Below are 18,563 nucleotides of genomic sequence, written 5' to 3'. Positions count from 1 at the left end.
TAACTGAAACTGCTTTTCTTCATTCATTAAAACTGGGCATAATATTCAAAAATACAGTGTTGGAGACAATCCTGCAAAAGCAGGATGATTTAATAGGTCTTCTCCATCTTGAACTTCCATGATTCCTTAAGAGACAATAAGCAGAGAGACAACCCTCTGCAAAATTAAATCTCTGGGATTCAACTGGAGAATGAAAATTAAATCACAGCAAAGTATTTTCTTCTCTGTAAGCATTAGCATTAATCACATGCAAAAGTAAAATATTAGTTAATTTGATTCCCTGTGCCTTCCAGACTCTGGTCGAAATGAATCAATGCAGGAAGACTGATTTCTCTGATAACTGGGGAAATGGTAAGGAGGGAGGAAAAAAAGAAGTAAGGAGGGGGGGAGAAAGGTAGAAATAGCTGGTGAAAATGAAATTACCAAAAGGAATTTGACTACAGAAAACCATGTTAGAGCACCTATATCTGCTCTATTCCTAATAAGAACAGTATATGTAGAATTTCACAGCGGTGGCTTTGAAAAAGTCTTATTTAACCATGGCTAGAATTGGGATGAGTCACCTTGGGCCGTACAAACTCTCCAATTTACTGCTTTAGGTGACTAAAACCTCTGAAAAATGGCTTTGCCCTGTGTCTCCTTTGGGAGGGCAGCCCTCTGCAGCACCTGGGGCTTGCCACAGGGAGGGAGAAGGGGGTGGCACACCAAAATGCCAGCTCAAACCCCACCAAAATGCCAGCTCAAACCCCACCAAAATGCCAGCTCCACCCCCACCAAAATGCAGCTCAAACCCCACCAAAATGCCAGCTCAAACCCCAGCCAGGACTGGCCAGGAGGAGTCTATAAGGCACAGCTCATTTGGGTGTCCCTTCTCCTGCCCTGCTGTGACAAACTGGTTTAGGAACCCTTTCTCCTGCCCTGCTGTCCTTTGGGAACTCCTTCCCTGCCCTGGTGTGGAAAAATCTCCTTTGGGAACTCTTTCCCTGTCCTGCTGTGACAAATCTGGTTTAGGAACCCCTTCTCCTGCCCTGCTGTGAAAAAATTCCTTTGGGCACCCTTCTCCTGCCCTGCTGTGACAAAAAGTGGGTTGGGAGCCCCTTCTCCTGACCTGGTGTGGAAAATCTCCTTTGGGAACCCCTTCTCCTGCCCTGCTGTGGAAAAACCTGATTTAGGAACCCCTTCTCCTGCCCTGCTGTGACAAAAAAATGGTTTGGGAACCCTTCTCCTGCCCTGCTGTTAAAAAATTCCTTTGGGAACCCCTTCTCTTGCCCTGCTGTGAAAAAAAGTGGTTTGGGAGCCCCTTCTCCTGCCTTGCTGTTACAAACTGGTTTAGGAGCCCCTTCTCTTGCCCTGCTGTGAAAATCTGGTTTAGGAACCCTTTCTCCTGCCCTGCTGTGAAAAATTCCTTTGGGAACCCTTCTCCTGCCCTGCTCTGACAATCTCCTCTGGGAACTTTATTGACCTGGGAAAGGGGAACATCATCAACATCACAGAAACTTTAAAAAAAATAAATGAATAAAGCCAAAAGAACAAAATAGAAAAAAAAAAGAACTAGCGAGCTGGTTTGTTTCTTTTGGAACATTTTAAAATATGTGCTTTCCTCCTAAAGGCAAGAAACACTGCATTTAATTAGAAGAATAAATCATTACATTTTTATAGTTAGCAATTTCTTCTACAATGAAACTAGATTAGTTTCTCACTACACATGCTGTTTATTGTTCAAGTTTTATGGTAAGTTCTAATAATTCAAGTGTTACAAACAGTTCAGTTTGAGGTTGTTTTTTGGGGTTTTTTTTTTCTATTAAACCAGCTCTTAGACTACTCTTTTGTTACATATATATACACATATATACATATCTATATAAATATATATAACAAAACTTGTTATATACATAATAAATATATATTATATATATTACATATAATATATATAATATATATTATATATAAAATATATTATATATTATATATTATATAATATATTAATGTATAATATATAAATATATTATATATATTTATACATATATAATATATAAATATATACATAAAATATAAATAGATATATAATATATATATTTATATATGTATAAACAAATATATTGAAGAATATATGTCTCTTTCACAAAAAATCTCTCTGGCTTTCAACCTCTTGCAGACAAATACACTTTCTCTTAAATGACCCACTGAATGTTATGGGGATAGACTTCTCCCTCAAATTCTACCAAGAGTTTAAAACTTAATCCCACCTGTGAGCAAAGTTTGAATTTTAATCCTCACACTTATAACTCACATCTAAAACACAGGTAAAGCAGTGGCTCTGCTGTGACAGGACCTGTCCTGCACCACGTAGCCACAAATGTCACTTATTTATGCCATTTTCTGTGGGACTGCAATTATTTCCCTCTATTTCCCCCCTCCTGCAGCCACACAATCAAGATGTAAACACAAAGAAAGTGCAGCAGACACCTCCCTGATTTCAGTGCCATTTGAGACAGGCCCAGCAGCTCTGTGCTCTGGGCTGATGAGGAAAGCACATTAAGCACTTGCAACAGAACATCCAAGCAGACTTGTTTTGCAGCCTGATTAATAGAAACAACCTCTGAGGACTAATCACAAGTCAAGCCCTGTTTTGTAGATTAATAGGACAAAAGCACAAGAGAATAGGGAAGGTTACAGGACTGGAATATAAATAAGAGAAGGTGTACATTCTAGGCAGATTGACTGCTAGTAATTATCAGCACATCCTTACAGCAAGGTCTTGCTGCTCTGTGCTACAACAGCTCATTTCCAGATGAACCATCAGGCTGTGTATGCTCCCAAATATATCTATATCTATGTATATAATATATAATGATAACAATAATCTATAATCACATATAACATATATAACTATTAAATATATATAACAAATATATATTTAATGTATATATGAAAAATATATTTATATATATCTATATACCTATATGTATATAATATATATTAATAATTATATATAATTATATGTAATAGATATGTAATTATTAAATATATTATAAGTATATAAATATATAGTACATATAATATTACATATAACATGCACAATATATAATTAATATATATTAAATATATAATTAATAATTTATATAGAATAACTATATATATTCTATATATAATTAATTAAATGGATAGATATTTATCTATATAGATAGATATTTATCTATAAATAGATTATTAAATAGAATATAAATAAATAATTAAGTATATATATAAATTTAATTTTTGTATATATAAAATTGTAATATGTCCATATATATATATACACACATACATATATATATACACATATATATCTATACATATATATATACACACACACACACACACATACATACATACATATATATATATATATACACACACATACATATTCTGTCCCCAAAATCCACAAAACAATGACAAAATAGGTGTTCTGTTTGTTCCTCTGAAACAAATCACACCTTCATCTCACTCTTTCAGGTCACTTGGATTTCTGGGCTGATATTAGGTGATTAAAGCTGGTAGCAACTACACTTTTCAGCTGTGCATCTGTGGGTCAGAAAACCAATCCTGGCACGTGAGAAACTGTTACCCAAACCCTGCAATATGGGAGCAGATGCTGCAGCCCAGCAGAGATGCCCCATTCCCCATCTGGCCCTGCAGGAGCTGTGCAGAGTGATCCATACTTGGTTTACTCTCATTTTCTGAGCTGTCCCAAATGTTCCACCTCTATACATGCAGCAATGTCAGCTCTTGAACCCTAGAAACCCAGGAGTTTATAAAAAAAGATCTGCAGGTTAGGCAGTGGAAGACAATATTCCTTAAAATGGCATTTTGCAGGTTTCTCAAGAAACATGAAACTTATGTTATATTCATCAACAGAAGAAGGAGCCAAGCTTGCTAAAAAGTGAAAAACCAAATTCAGGGAGCCATAACTTGAGATTACAGTGTTTTAGGGCATCCCATATTAAAAATGAGAACGCTTAGAGCTTTCAGACTAGCAACTCAGGTTGCCTTTCTCCTTTTTCTTGAAATGCAGGCCATGGAAGTGTCCCAAGCAGCCCAGATGGAGCACCAAGGGAAGTGTTAAAGAGAACACCTTTCTTGAAATTTATTACATTCCCAGTTTTGAAAACAAGATGCATTAAAATCTGTGCCAGGAAAAGGAGACTGAAAGACAGCCTTCCCTCTTACATAAAGCTCACTTTATGTAAAATTGGAGGCGAAACACAACTATAAATAACAACAAACCTGACTCAAGAGATTAATACAGTTAGCAGCTGCAAATATTCAGCTTTTGTCAGTGAGACACACTGATTCACATGTGCACAAAAATCAACTGGCTTTCTCAAGGACCAGAGCCTTCCTGCAAGCTCTACCCACCCTACAAATGCTGCTGAAGGAGCAATCCTGGAGGTGAGAGTTCTCCAGAAGCACAGGACAGGCAGGCTGGCACATCTGCAGGGACAAAACTCAAGTGCTTGCACTGCTTGCAAAATAAACACAATGGCACAAGTGTCAGATGATTTCAAATCATCACGAGATTACTTCCTGGGAAGCATTATTCCCTGTGTGTGTTAGAGATGTCAGCAATGCTCACATTTTACAGGCACACAATCCATAATCCAGACCAGCACCTAAACCTCGTAGGGGTGGTTTATAAATACCCATGGGTCTCATTGATTTTCTACTGAATCCATGAGTGTTGACCACTTCTGAAATGAGGTGCCAGATCTATTCTACTGAACAGATTCTCATGAAAATCTGATGAATGCAGTTGTCACTCTTGACCTTTATGTCTATGCTCAGATTCACAATCAGTGGTCTCTTATTTAAAGTGCATGTGCAATTTTTGCTTTATTTCATAGCTTCTGAGAATTACTTTAAGCATTTTATACACATGTCAGGGTAAAGTTACCATTGTGATTAATAAGTATTAGATAAATATGACCCAAATCATCTGAAAGACAGTCATGAGAGATCTTACCCTTGCAAAATCTAATCACTTGCTTTTGGATTTAAAAAAAATAAAAAAAAATAATTGCTTCTCCATTTCTATTGCATTTTAATCCCATCACATCACGTGAGCTTTATTGTCAACTCTACCTGCAATGTAAATTTCTCCCACGTTTTTCCTGTTTGTCCTGAATAGATGAACTGTGAAACAAACCACTTGTAGATTGCATCTGTTTCCCATACCCAAGCACCTTCCTCCCTGTCACCTCCTCCATCCTAATTTCACTCATTTCACTCCCCAGGAAGCCAGGCTCCATCACATGGAGTGCTTGCTCCAGAAGGCAAACACTGCAAATACCAAACACCATCCCCCCACTTTCCTTAGCTTTTCCATCTGAGCTGACATCACGTGCTATGGAATATTCCTGTGGTCAGTGTCCCAGCTGTGAGCACTTCCAAAACCTTGCCCAGCCTCCTGATGGAGGGGAGGGGTGTTGGAGAAAGCAGTGCTGATGCTGTAGCCAAGCACAGGTGTGTTATTAGCACCCTTGCAGCCCCCAGGGCAGAGCACAGCTCTGGGATGGTGCTGTGAGGAACAAACTCCAGCTCAGCCAGACCCAACACATCCTCCAACAGGCTCCTCTGCCTGTCACTCAGAGCATCCACCTGCTCCCTAATCCCTCTTGCTCAGGGCATAGGGGAAATGAAGCAATGAGAGTAATGAGGCTTGAAGAGCAGCACGCAATGCAAAATCCATCCTGGTGTCAGCTTGTCAGAGCTGCAGCCCCTCTCTTACTTCTCCACTCTGCTGCTGGGAAGGTGGCTGTCCTAGAGAGAGGGAATTTCCCAGTTAACCTGAACAGCATGGTGTTCTCAGCTTTGTCTGCCTTCCCTTCTGTACCAAACCACCACAAAGAGGCGTGGGGCATGTGCAGGTGAAAGGAAATGGAAAAGCAGGAGCCCTGAAGTGCAGGAGAATTTCTTCAACAAGCATCAACACACTGCAAGGAGTCCTGCCCTGTACAGAACAGCCCATCTCCAGATTTGCCTTAACAACTCCTCTTTCCCAGCTCCCATTCTTTCAGGGGTTTCAAACCCCTTCCCAAGACAAAGCCTGATGCTCCAGAGTTAAAAATGCCAGGAGTTTTGCAGAATTCTGTTTCCTTCTCTTGGTAACTCCTTGCTGGCTGTGAATACTTTCAGCCTGCTCCTTGCACAGTGACCACTGTGTTATTCCAGGGCTCAGCTAAAGGAAAGCAAACTGCTTGATTCTGACAATTAAAAACACACCAACCAAAGCAAAACTACAAGTTTAAGCACAGCTTGTCTATCAAAATGTCCTTCTTGTTGAGCAAACCATACTCCAACCTACAAATGAGGAGGGCACCATGAATGATGAGCACCCCAACACCACAGCTCATTCTGGCTCCTTCTGCCTCTCTGCTTTTTTCCTGAACTCCAGGAAAATGGAGCAAGAATTAGAGTCTCAGAGCAGATTTCCACAATCATTTGTCTGTACTGCTGTGGAAGAATTCAAATCCCTGTTTCCACACCAGGAACGATTTAGGAGAGCTATTATTTTATGTCTGGCTTAACTGGCTAGAATTCCATTCACAAACAGGCAGAGTTTATTTGTTAACATTAGTAAAGAATACTCTAAAGTTCTTATTCCTGCTGAAGTCAAGCCTGAAGAAAAGATCAAGACTTCATGATCTGCCCCAGTGCCAGGATGCAGAGCTGTCCAAAGAATTAAATAAAATAGGGCAGGGTTTGTGCCACAGGATTAAAAATTACTTATGAGTGAGTGTATTTAAAATGCCAAACATCCCACTCTTTATTTAAAAAAAAAAAAAAAAAACCAAAAAGGAAGAAAAAAGAAAGAAAGCTTTTAAAAGTAATCAGGATAATTTTTTACTTGGAAGTCAATCTGATATCAAGGAGACCAAAGAAAAATCAGCCACATTCCCGACAAGGCAAGAAATGTAAACAAACCTCTGCAATTCTAGACCAGGGGGAATTCATTCTTCCCTTCTAAACTCAGAGACCTGGAGGAGAAATGCCAAGAAAAACGAAACAGAAGCCTGCACCTTTAAACATAGCCACGCTGCAGTGGTGCTGTGTTTGTTTAACATACAGACAGGAGACTTCAGTCTTTGCCAATAATTCTCTCAGTTGCTGACTTCTACTGCATAAACACAAGAATTCCTGAAAAACTGGTGCAACACACACACAGCCTTGTCCAGTCTCCCCTGGTTTCCTCACCATTAAACAGCAAAGAAGAACTTTATTTCTGAATAGCCCAATTTCTATCCCTCCTTTTTTTTTTAGACAGGAGCTAATTGCCAGCTAAGACCATGAAAATAAAAGAAATGAGATCCATTCCAACCCATCAGTGTATCTGAATCCCATCATGTGAGTTGCCAATTGGTTTTCCAGTCCTCACGCTCAATATCTGCTGTTAATTTGCTTGCTATTTCAAGAACTTGAAGACTGTCAGCAAAACCCATGATGCATTACAAAACTTATAATTGGAAAGAAAAAAAAAAAAACCCTCTGACACCTCTCTGACAGGATAAACAGAGAGTCTGAAAACACTGATCAGAACAAGGCAGAAGTACTAACTTGGAGCTGCTTGTACTAAAATATCATTGCAAATGAAGCAGAGAAAGAAACCGAGTCAGAGAAATCATTTTTAACTGATGTAAAATCATTTGATGAAACCCCAGATTTTACACTGGGCTGAAAAGAAAAGACTGCACAAAACATTATTTTTGAAGGAGATGGCTGAACCTGCCTCTGCTTTCTTAAAGTTGCATTATCTATGCCAATTAAAACTTTGCTTCTGAAAAAAGAGTTAAGGCACTTCCTCTGGAGTTACTAAAAAAAGCAAATGAAAGCCTTGGCTGTGCAGACGTGAGTGATAGTGAGCTGTTTGTTCCTGACCTCTGGATCACCCTCCAGATCAGATTCTTGGACACAGGAAAAACCCACTAGGATTCATTAAAAGCAACTGGGAGGCCAGCTTTGTGCCTCTGTTCCTGAGACCTGAACCAGCTGCAGCCTGACAAAGGTGGGGGATGCTGCTGAACAACGCTGCTGCTCCTGCAGGAGGGGAGAGCTGCGCTCCCACCCGGCTCAGGGGGAACTCGTGTGCATCACAGGGATGCAAAGCACTGATTGCAGGCAGGATTTAAATAATTGATTGCCATCTTTAACGTTTGTGCTGCTTTCCAGTTATCCACGACGAGCTGACTCTGTTAACCATTGACATCCATTGATTTGTACAGGATTGGCTTTTGCACTACACATTTCTTCCTTCAAAAAGATACATCTACCTCCAGTTATCTAAACAAACATATAGGCTGAAAGTCTCTATGTAATTATTGTTTATATATATTTTATATTTATTTTTATATAACATATATTATATATTCATATATATTTACACTACACCTTTCTTCCTTCAAAAAGATACATCTCTTACCAGTTATCTAAACAAATAAAAAAGTCTATAAATTTTATATATTTATATATTTTTATATATACTCATATAAATATATGTTATATATATATATAATATGGTATATATTTTATATATATTTATATATTTACACTACACCTTTCTTCCTTCAAAAAGACACATCTCATACCAGTTTTCTAAACAAATATATAGACTGAAAGTCTATACATTTTATATATTTATATATTTTTATATATACACACATATGTTATATATATTATATGGTATATATTTTATATATATTTATATATTTACACTACACCTTTCTTCCTTCAAAAAGACACATCTCATACCAGTTTTCTAAACAAATATATAGACTGAAAGTCTATAAATTTTATATATTTATATATTTTTGTATATACTCATATAAATATGTTATATAAATAATAGGGAATATATTTTATATATATTTGTATATTTACACTACACCTTTCTTCCTTCAAAAAGATACATCTCTTACCAGTTATCTAAACAAATATATAGACTGAAAGTCTATAAATTTTATATATTTATATATTTTTATATATACACACATATGTTATATATATTATATGGTATATATTTTATATATATTTATATATTTACACTACACCTTTCTTCCTTCAAAAAGATACATCTCGTACCAGTTATCTAAACAAATATATAGACTGAAAGTCTATAAATTTTATATATTTATATATTTTTGTATATAGTCATATACAAAAATATATACATTTTTGTAACATAAATATATATAACAAATATAACATATATAAACCTATATATTAACATATAATAACATATAAATATATAACATGAAATATATGTTTTATATATAAATTTTATATATTTATATATTTTTATATATACACATATAAATATATGCTATATATATAATGTGGTATATATTTTATATATATTTATATATTTACACTACACATTTCTTCCTTCAGAAAGATATATATATATATATCTCCAGTTATCTAAACAAATATATAGATTAAAAGTCTATAAATTTTATATATTTATATATTTTTGTATATACTCATATAAATATATGTTATATATATATATATATATAATAGGGTATATATTTTATATATATTTATATATTCTTTCTTCCTTCAAAAAGATACATCTCTTACCAGTTATCTAAACAAATATATAGACTGAAAGTCTATAAATTTTATATATTTATATATTTTTGTATATAGTCATATACAAAAATATATACATTTTTGTAACATAAATATATATAACAAATATAACATATATAAACCTATATATTAACATATAATAACATATAAATATATAACATGAAATATATGTTTTATATATAAATTTTATATATTTATATATTTTTATATATACACATATAAATATATGCTATATATATAATGTGGTATATATTTTATATATATTTATATATTCACACTACACATTTCTTCCTTCAGAAAGATATATATATATCTCCAGTTATCTAAACAAATATATAGACTGAAAGTCTATAAATTTTATATATTTATATATTTTTGTATATACTCATATAAATATGTTATATATATATAATATATATATATTTTATATATATTATATATATATATTTTATATATTTATATATTTACACTACACCTTTCTTCCTTCAAAAAGATACATCTCTTACCAGTTATCTAAACAAATATATAGACTGAAAGTCTATAAATTATATATATTTATATATTTTTGTATATACTCATATAAATATGTTATATATATATAATATATATATTTTATATATATTATATATATATATTTTATATATTTATATATTTACACTACACCTTTCTTCCTTCAAAAAGATACATCTCTTACCAGTTATCTAAACAAATATATAGACTGAAAGTCTATAAATTATATATATTTATATATTTTTATATATACACATATAAATATATGTTATATATATAATAGGGTATTTATTTTATATATATTTATATATTTACACTACATCTTTCTTCCTTCAAAAAGATACATCTCTTACCAGTTATCTAAACAAATATATAGACTGAAAGTCTATACATTTTATATATTTATATATTTTATATAGACACATATATGTTATATATATAATATGGTATATATTTTATATATATTTATGTATTTACACTACACCTTTCTTCCTTCAAAAAGATATATAAATATATATCTCCAGTTATCTAAACAAATATATAGATTAAAAGTCTATAAATTTTATATATTGATATATTTTTGTATATACTCATATATGTTATATATATATAATAGGGTATATATTTTATATATATTTATATATTTACACTACACATTTCTTCCTTCAGAAAGATATATATATATCTCCAGTTATCTAAACAAATATATAGGCTGAAAGTCTATAAATTTTATATATTTATATATTTTATATATACACATATAAATATATGCTATATATAAATTGTGGTATATATTTTATATATATTTATATATTTACACTACACATTTCTTCCTTCAAAAAGATATATATCTATCTCCAGTTATCTAAACAAATATATAGGCTGAAAGTCTATATATGTATTATTTATATATATTTTATATGTATGTATATTATATACATTATATATAATATTGTAGATATTTATTTTTATATTTACATATTTGTATATTTTTACTACACCTTTTTTCCTTCAAAAAGATACATCTATCTCCAGTTATCTAAACAAATATATTGGCTGAAAGTTTATATATGTATTATTTATATATATTTATACGTGTATATATATAATATATATTATATATTTTTATATATTTATATGTATAATATATATTATATTGTAAATATTTATTTATATGTTTACATATTTGTATATTTTTACTACACCTTTTTTCCTTCAAAAAGATACATCTATCTCCAGTTATCTAAACAAATATATTGGCTGAAGGTCTATACATTTATATATATATATATATATATATATATATATATATATATATATAAAATATATGGAAATATATAGAAATATTATACACATAGAAATATATGTTATATATATAATATGGTATATATTTTATATATTTACTCTACACATTTCTTCCTTCAAAAAGATACATCTATCTGTAGTTATCTAAACAAATATATAGGCTGAAAGTTCCAGACCTCCAGCTTTACTTCTCATTCTGTGAGTGGAATTTGCTCACACAATTTCACAGCTAAAAACGATGTAAAGGATTGTTTTGTTAGATTATTTTACACTTACAGCTTTTGGCATTTTCTGTGAAATTCTTATGCAGAACAGAATTTAAAATCCATAAATAAGCCTATTGCCTCCTTCTTCATAAAGGTAAGAATCACAAATTTCAGTGCACACAAAGTAAAGCACATCAGAACATTTTTTTTCTTTTCAACTACTTTTCTCTTTCAAATAGGCAAAAACCTACAAAAGTTATAGAGCTGATCAGCAGAATGAAATAGAACAGCAAAAAATATTCTCCCTGAACAATTGTTTCTGTCAGAATGTGGTTTAAACAAATTCTGTCTCCAGTTAACTGCAGTCCTCTGGTGGTTTGAGTGCTTTTAAAGCTTCATTAGAAAACACACACTGTGAGAAGATTTGTACCCAAATGTCTACAAGCACACTGTGGTAAATTCAGCCCTCAGCATGGATGAACCATTTCAAATATAATTTTAAAAAAACATCACATATTTTAAAATAACATTTGAATATAAGTAAAACTTCGACTAATTCACTTATGCATATTCAGCACCCAAAGCTGCAGTAAAAACAGACTGTGTCTCCTTACCCTTTCACAGATACATCAGCATGAGTTATGCTCATGTTTACTTCACAGAGGGAGTCTGAAAATTTAAAAATTCATAAATCCATCACTGGTTTTATTTTCCATCCTGTTTAATAGCAAACCTCAATCTCGAATTTCCCGAGGAGGAAACGTTTTCACTGGAATCTCACAGAATTTTTTACTGCATAAACTATCAATTATTTTCCCAGCAAACAAGCCAGGTTCATAGGGCAAAGTCAGAAGGAAGAGAAAGGAGGGGAATGTTTTTGTGGATTGTTATCTATAGACCAAATGGAAAATCTTCAGCCATTTTGTTCCTTCAAGGTACATCAAAGAATCTCCTATTTAAGGTGTGAAAATGTCACTTACATTCTTCACCTCAGAAAATGAGCAGAGCTCTGAATGTGATTTATGTCCCACCCCTGCACTTTTCTCTTTTAGGAGCTGAGACTCTTCTTTTCAACTTCCCTCCAGCTAATGCCATTTAATGCTCTCAGAACTATCAGGCTAAATTCAAATTTTCTGCTCCTCAGAGGCTGTTGTTATGCACCACGGCACATTCCAATTGCAAACACACACCAATGCTCCCATGTATTGTAAGTTATTTTTTTACTCACAAATCCTGCTAAATTGTAAGTTAGGAGGCACTACTTGAATTCTCTTAGGTCTTTAGAAAGCTTTTAGATGTACCCTGAGTAATAGCATGTAATGAATATGAACTGATATTTCCTCTCTGTATTTACACTGAGATGGCAATTTACATTTTCTAGATAGATGAATTATAGCCAGCCTTCCCAGTACTCTGGCAATTACTTCTTAGAAACCCCTGACAGGCTCAAACCTCCAGGATCACATCTGTTATTCTTGGTTTGATCCCCCTTTTTTAAATTAAAATCAGTAGCTTTATCAGCAAATGAGAACTTTTTCCCCCCCTCTGGAAATACTCACAAAACTGCACATAAATTGAACATGCCAACTTATCTCTTGTTAGGGTTGGCACGTCTTCTGGGTTAATGACCAGTGCCCCATTACTGTGACAGAATTAATTGGAGTAAGGAGGCTGTAAATACACAAAAAATCCCACAAATTCACCTCCTTTGGGGTAATCTGAAGATTTATAGGAATAGAGCAAGACGTGATTGGAGGGGAGAGGGTATAAAAATTTAAGAAGTGGTAAAATGCTTGTCTGATCATTCTGTCTCAGTTTCCAGGCACAGAACAAAATTAGAGCAGATTTTACTAATATCTGATGGGACTTTTCTTCCTCTGAAAGATTGGCTTAAACACAAAAAAAAAACCTAGTAAATTTTTACATTTTCTAAAAACTGTCATTATTAAAATAAAAAAAGAGAGAGAGAGAGAGAAAATGCATGGACAATACCACATTTCTGCTCTCAACACAGACTGGCTGATTGATCTAAAAAGCTGAATTGAAAATGGTAACCTCAACTCCACACCAACAGCTGCTGAAGACATGATTTAACAACAATTTTTGGCAGCTAAACACAAATGAAGATCAAGAGAGAGAAATCCTCACTTGGTTAGGGCTCAGTGTCAATTCCTAATAATCTAGCTTCATGTATCAGGCATCACTAATGGGAAAAATCCAGCTATCAATGGATTCTAGGAAAGATTAATTCAGGTTTGTCTTCCATGGCTAGGTCAGGAGACACATGCCATTCATTTTTTACAGCTAAGACAACTCAGGGCCTTGATGTGATGCCCCTTCATATTCCAGAGCAAACATTCTAAATCCATGTGCACACCTGCAAATTGAAAGAACTTCTAAATGAAGCTGGGGACAAAAGGATGACAGATTTCCATTACAGATTTGGGAAGGAAAAGAGAAGAAAAAGCAACATGATGAGTTGCCAGTATGTATAAATTTAAGGTGCATCACACAGTTCTCTCCTGTGCTCTCCAGGTCACTCCAGCAGTGCTGTAGGAAGCTGAGTTCATTAAATCTGATCCAAATAAATTTGGAAATATGCCTGCACTCCCTAATCACTGGAGAGGCCCTCCAAGTCTGCTGCACACACACAAAAGCAGCTGAACACAACCCAACCTCAGCAGAACATCTTCCTCAGCTCCTCACCCTGCAGCCAACCTCAAACCCACCTCACTACCCAAGGCCTTCTGTGCTGCTATTACAAAAAAATTGCTTTGAAATGACTCCAGGAGATGATTCCTAACCTGAATTAAGATCATCTTTCCCAATTTGCTGATATTGCAAGGATTTAGAGCATTACTCTTTTTTTAGCCAAGCAATGTCAGGCTGATTTAAACTAGTAGCTAAAGGCTATGACTTAAATTAAAAGATTAGCAGCTCAAGTCAGGAATGTGAGATACAGAGCTAGATCAGAGCTTTCCAGCCAGCACTGATGCATACAACAGGACCAGGAGAAAGCATGATCAGAAGCATCAACATGTGTGGGGCCACACCAGCCACCAAGGAATGCAGGCCAAAGCAACAAAGATCAGCTGAAGGGGAAAATTTCTAATGCATTTATAGGTTTGTCCCATTTCCTGGTTCAACCCCTCTCCTGCTTTCACCCTTAAAGCAAGCCTGACATCAAAAATAAGTTATAAGCTCATAACAAGCCCTTCTTATAGGTGTGCATAAATTAGCATCTCAGTGCTTCTGCTGACAATTGAGAATTCCAAGCAACAGAGTGATTATCACCATCACTCAAGTTCAGGTCTCTGGTAAAGCCTGAGAGGACTGTGGCTGTTCTCAGCATGAGAATTTAGAACAAGTGCTACCCAAGGCTCCAGAGAAAGATGTCAGGCATCACAATTAAATGACATGTAGAAAAAACAAGGCAGGATCTCCTTAGCACAAAACTGGGCAGCAATCTTTCCTGCATGACATGCTTGACACATGGGTGGAATGAGACCAAAAGTGCTTTGAAATTCTGTTATCACAGCTTTACAAGCAAAAAAGAAAACAATGCCCAGAACTGCTCAAAAATAAGGCTTAAAGCACCTGCTGCCTTGTGCCCTTGTGCTGTGTGGGTGTTAAATGCCACCACACCTATCTATTAGCACAGCAGATATAAATAGCTCAGCAGTATAGAATGTAATGGAGTTTCCCTAATGCATCCCAAAATGCCACCACAGTTCATCCACAAGCACAGAGTCAGTATTGACTCCACGGTTTAGGTGCATTCAACAGGCAGAACAGAAATAGTTACAAGTTCCTTTTGTCTTATTTCACACACATGGCTAAACAGAGATTATCTACCCAAAAAAGAAAAGGAAAAAAAAAATTAAAAAAAAAAATAAAAGCAGCTGTGTCAGAATGGTTACAGCTAGGTCTGATTCTGTTCTGCAGGGCAATGCAACAAAGCAGCTTCATGCAGGTTCAGCAGGAATGATTCCTGCTGGGGTTCAAGCAATAAACAGCAAAGAAAGTTGAAATTGAGACTTACCACGGGGCACCATATATTCGGAATCCTTTAACTGTTACCTCTGAATCTTGTAAGTAAATACTATTTGTCAGGAGTGACTGAACATTGTCAAAGTCCTCTGGTTTCAATTTGGACACAGAGGGAAAGCGGTAGTAATCTTGTTTAACAAGGTCTGCCATGAATTCCTTATCAAATGTCAGTTCATGATTCCCAGCAATCACTATTTTATATTCATATGGTAGGTTTCCTGAAATAACAAAAAAGAGGACTTCATTAGCACATTTCCTCCTCCCACAACAAGCAGCCAGCCAGCAGTGACAGAGCGGAACACCCGAGGCCTGGGAGCATCTCCGCGCTGGGCACAGCACACGGATGGATGCTGCTCCTCCTGCACCCGGTGGAACAGGGTCAAAATGCACAGAATGGCACACAAAGCCATGGCACAGCACAGAGCCCCTGCTGCAGGGCTCAGCAACACAGCTGCTGGCAGTCACACCCCTCCAAAGGGGGCGTGAACCAGCCCTGCTGGGTTATTCACCCGAATGTGCCCACCGGGCTTTAACGCAGGTCAGTCCCCAGCAGTGAGGAGCCTGGCAGGTGAGCAGGGACTGCAGGATGCCAGCCATGGCCTGAGAGCACCAGACTGCTGGGGATGGTGGTTTTTAAATTATAGCTTTATTTGGATTCATCTGCATTCCAGTGACATTTATTTGCTGGAACCCTGGATGCTGAGAATTTCAGGGTTTCTGTGCTGGCAGGCACTGACCCCCAAGAGAACACTGCATTTGACCTGAGGCTGTGGAGAAGGCTTCCAAAATGGAATGACAGAACTGGGATTGTGGGTGTGGAGTTTGAGTAGAAATGTGTGATATCACAGGGGGGGAAACATAGAATATAGTAATATATATATATATATATATATAAAGGAAGATGGAGGCTTTAGGGTGGAGGCTGGTCCTTCTTCTTCACCTTCTTCTCCATGGGTTTGGGTGGTTTTGTGTAATTGGATAAAAAGTCCACATTGTGTGGTTGGTTATTGGGTTAAAAGTAAAAGTAATTTAGGTATCATTTCTTAATTGGACAGTTTATCCTTCAAAGGCCTTGTAGAGAGAGAGATTCAGCTCCATTTTTAGTTTGTTAGAGTGCAGTGCTGCAGAACTCAGGGTTTGTGAGACTGTAACACAGATAAGATCTAATAAACATCTGAGTCTGAACAAAAAATACCTTCTCACACATTTAATCCTGACCTTGGCAAAAAAGAAGCAAAGAACCCACATTTATTCAAGACCTAGCCTACCCCTCAAAGCTTCAATTCATTTGCAACATATTTTTATATTATTATTGTTATTATGTTTATGGCAGTATCTCATTTCTTGTAAAAAGCACACAAGTAGAAGCAACCATGAAACTCAGCCACATAAGACAAACTAGGAAAAAGGAAATCTGATTAATTCATTTGCCATCAGAGTCAGAAGTAAAAATTCACATGTTTGCTCCCCTCAATTCAGGGAAACTAATACCATTGTTTGGAAGGAGGCATGGATCATGCCCACAGAGCCAGATTTTTGGAGCTCAGAACAGATTTTCAAGCACTTGGTACCAGCAATCAGTGCCAGATCTTCCAAATAAACATACTGGGTGCTGAGCTCCCTTAAAAATGCAGTCCCATACTGTGGTGTCTTCACAGAAGTTAGGCTCTCTTACAAAATCTGTCCCACTGTGACTTGCCAAAAATCCCACGTAGGATTGCATCAAAGCTAACTCCTCCTGCCTTCCCTGATGTCTTAGCCTCATACCTTATCCTTCATTTTGGTGTTTATTACTAAGAATCATTTAAAAATGGTGGGGTTTGTTATGGGGGTTTCTGTGCAGTTTGTCTTTGGTTTTGGTTTGTTTTTTTGTTTTTTTTTTCATAAAGGCGGCAAAATGAAATAGAAATCTTTGGGTTTGTCTTCCAGGTCTGGAACTCACAGCATCTGTCCCAGGGAAGAGAGAATCAGGTGCTACACATTTCTTGTGAGTACAGTGCTCCTAAACACAAGTGGCTTTGCTAGTTTAAAACTTGTCTTTCAGCTTTTGAAACTGTTTGGTCTGGGTTGTTTTTAAAAGTGAGCTTCAGAGTAAAGCTCTAAGTATGTACAACGAGATTAACTTTTCCCCTAAATAGGACTTACAGGGGAACCAGTCAGAACCCTCTGCTTTTTCAGCATTTACAGCTCAGAAACAGGAATTACACGAGCCATCATCTCTGCAAAATTAGTGAATTCTGGATGGAAAACCAAAATGATACAAATCCCTTGAAAAAACCAAGCAGACTATGTTTTTCATACACACCTCAGGTCTGAACAAAATACATATTCATGGCTCTCTGTGGTGGTGCTGCATTAGAATAAAAGCTGGGGAGATGCAATAAATGCTCCTCTACAGTTTTTGACTCACTCCTTTCTCACTTTCCTCCCCTTGCCCATCTCTACCACGTGCTGCTCTGCAATGCATTTTTATTTAAAAACTCTGTGTGGCATGTACCTACAATTCCTGCTCTCTGTGACTCCTGGGCACAAGATAAAACTGCTATTTTCTCTTCTCCCAGGAAACATAAAAGATATCACCAGCATGAAATTTGATACACTTGTCATAACCATCAATCCCCCAAAACAAGCTAGGTGTGATAATATTCTCAGAGAAGTGGGCTGGAGGAGTTAAATTCAGGTTTCAGCTAAGTTATCAACATTTGCCTGTTTTAACACAGAAAACCCTTCATCTTACCTGATACATGTCCAAGCTTTACACTTCCTGTCATTTTGATAGACTTGAAAACCAGCACGTTTTGCTGATATTATGACCAATTAAGCCTGGAGCATTTTTGCCCAGTATTTTTTTTTTTATCTTGAAAA

General features: G+C 35.5%; 1 protein-coding gene across 3 annotated transcripts in view; it reads right to left on the bottom strand.

Annotated features, from left to right (window-relative positions):
* Nucleotides 1-18,563, bottom strand: part of MPPED2 (metallophosphoesterase domain containing 2) — a 122,438-nt gene that overhangs the window by 40,242 nt on the left and 63,633 nt on the right. For all 3 annotated transcript variants that reach the window (XM_071455246.1, XM_071455248.1, XM_071455247.1), the window contains exon 4: nucleotides 15,691-15,916. In XM_071455246.1, coding sequence (XP_071311347.1) covers nucleotides 15,691-15,916 — 226 coding nt within the window. The remainder of the gene's footprint in view (nucleotides 1-15,690; nucleotides 15,917-18,563) is intronic.

The sequence above is a fragment of the Agelaius tricolor genome, unplaced genomic scaffold (assembly GCF_023055355.1).
Source record: "Agelaius tricolor isolate 1412-34295 unplaced genomic scaffold, bAgeTri1.0.p SCAF_46, whole genome shotgun sequence".
In the NCBI taxonomy this organism is placed as follows: domain Eukaryota; kingdom Metazoa; phylum Chordata; class Aves; order Passeriformes; family Icteridae; genus Agelaius; species Agelaius tricolor.
Note: the sequence above shows the minus strand (reverse complement) of the source record. Positions and strands in the feature narration are given on the sequence as shown.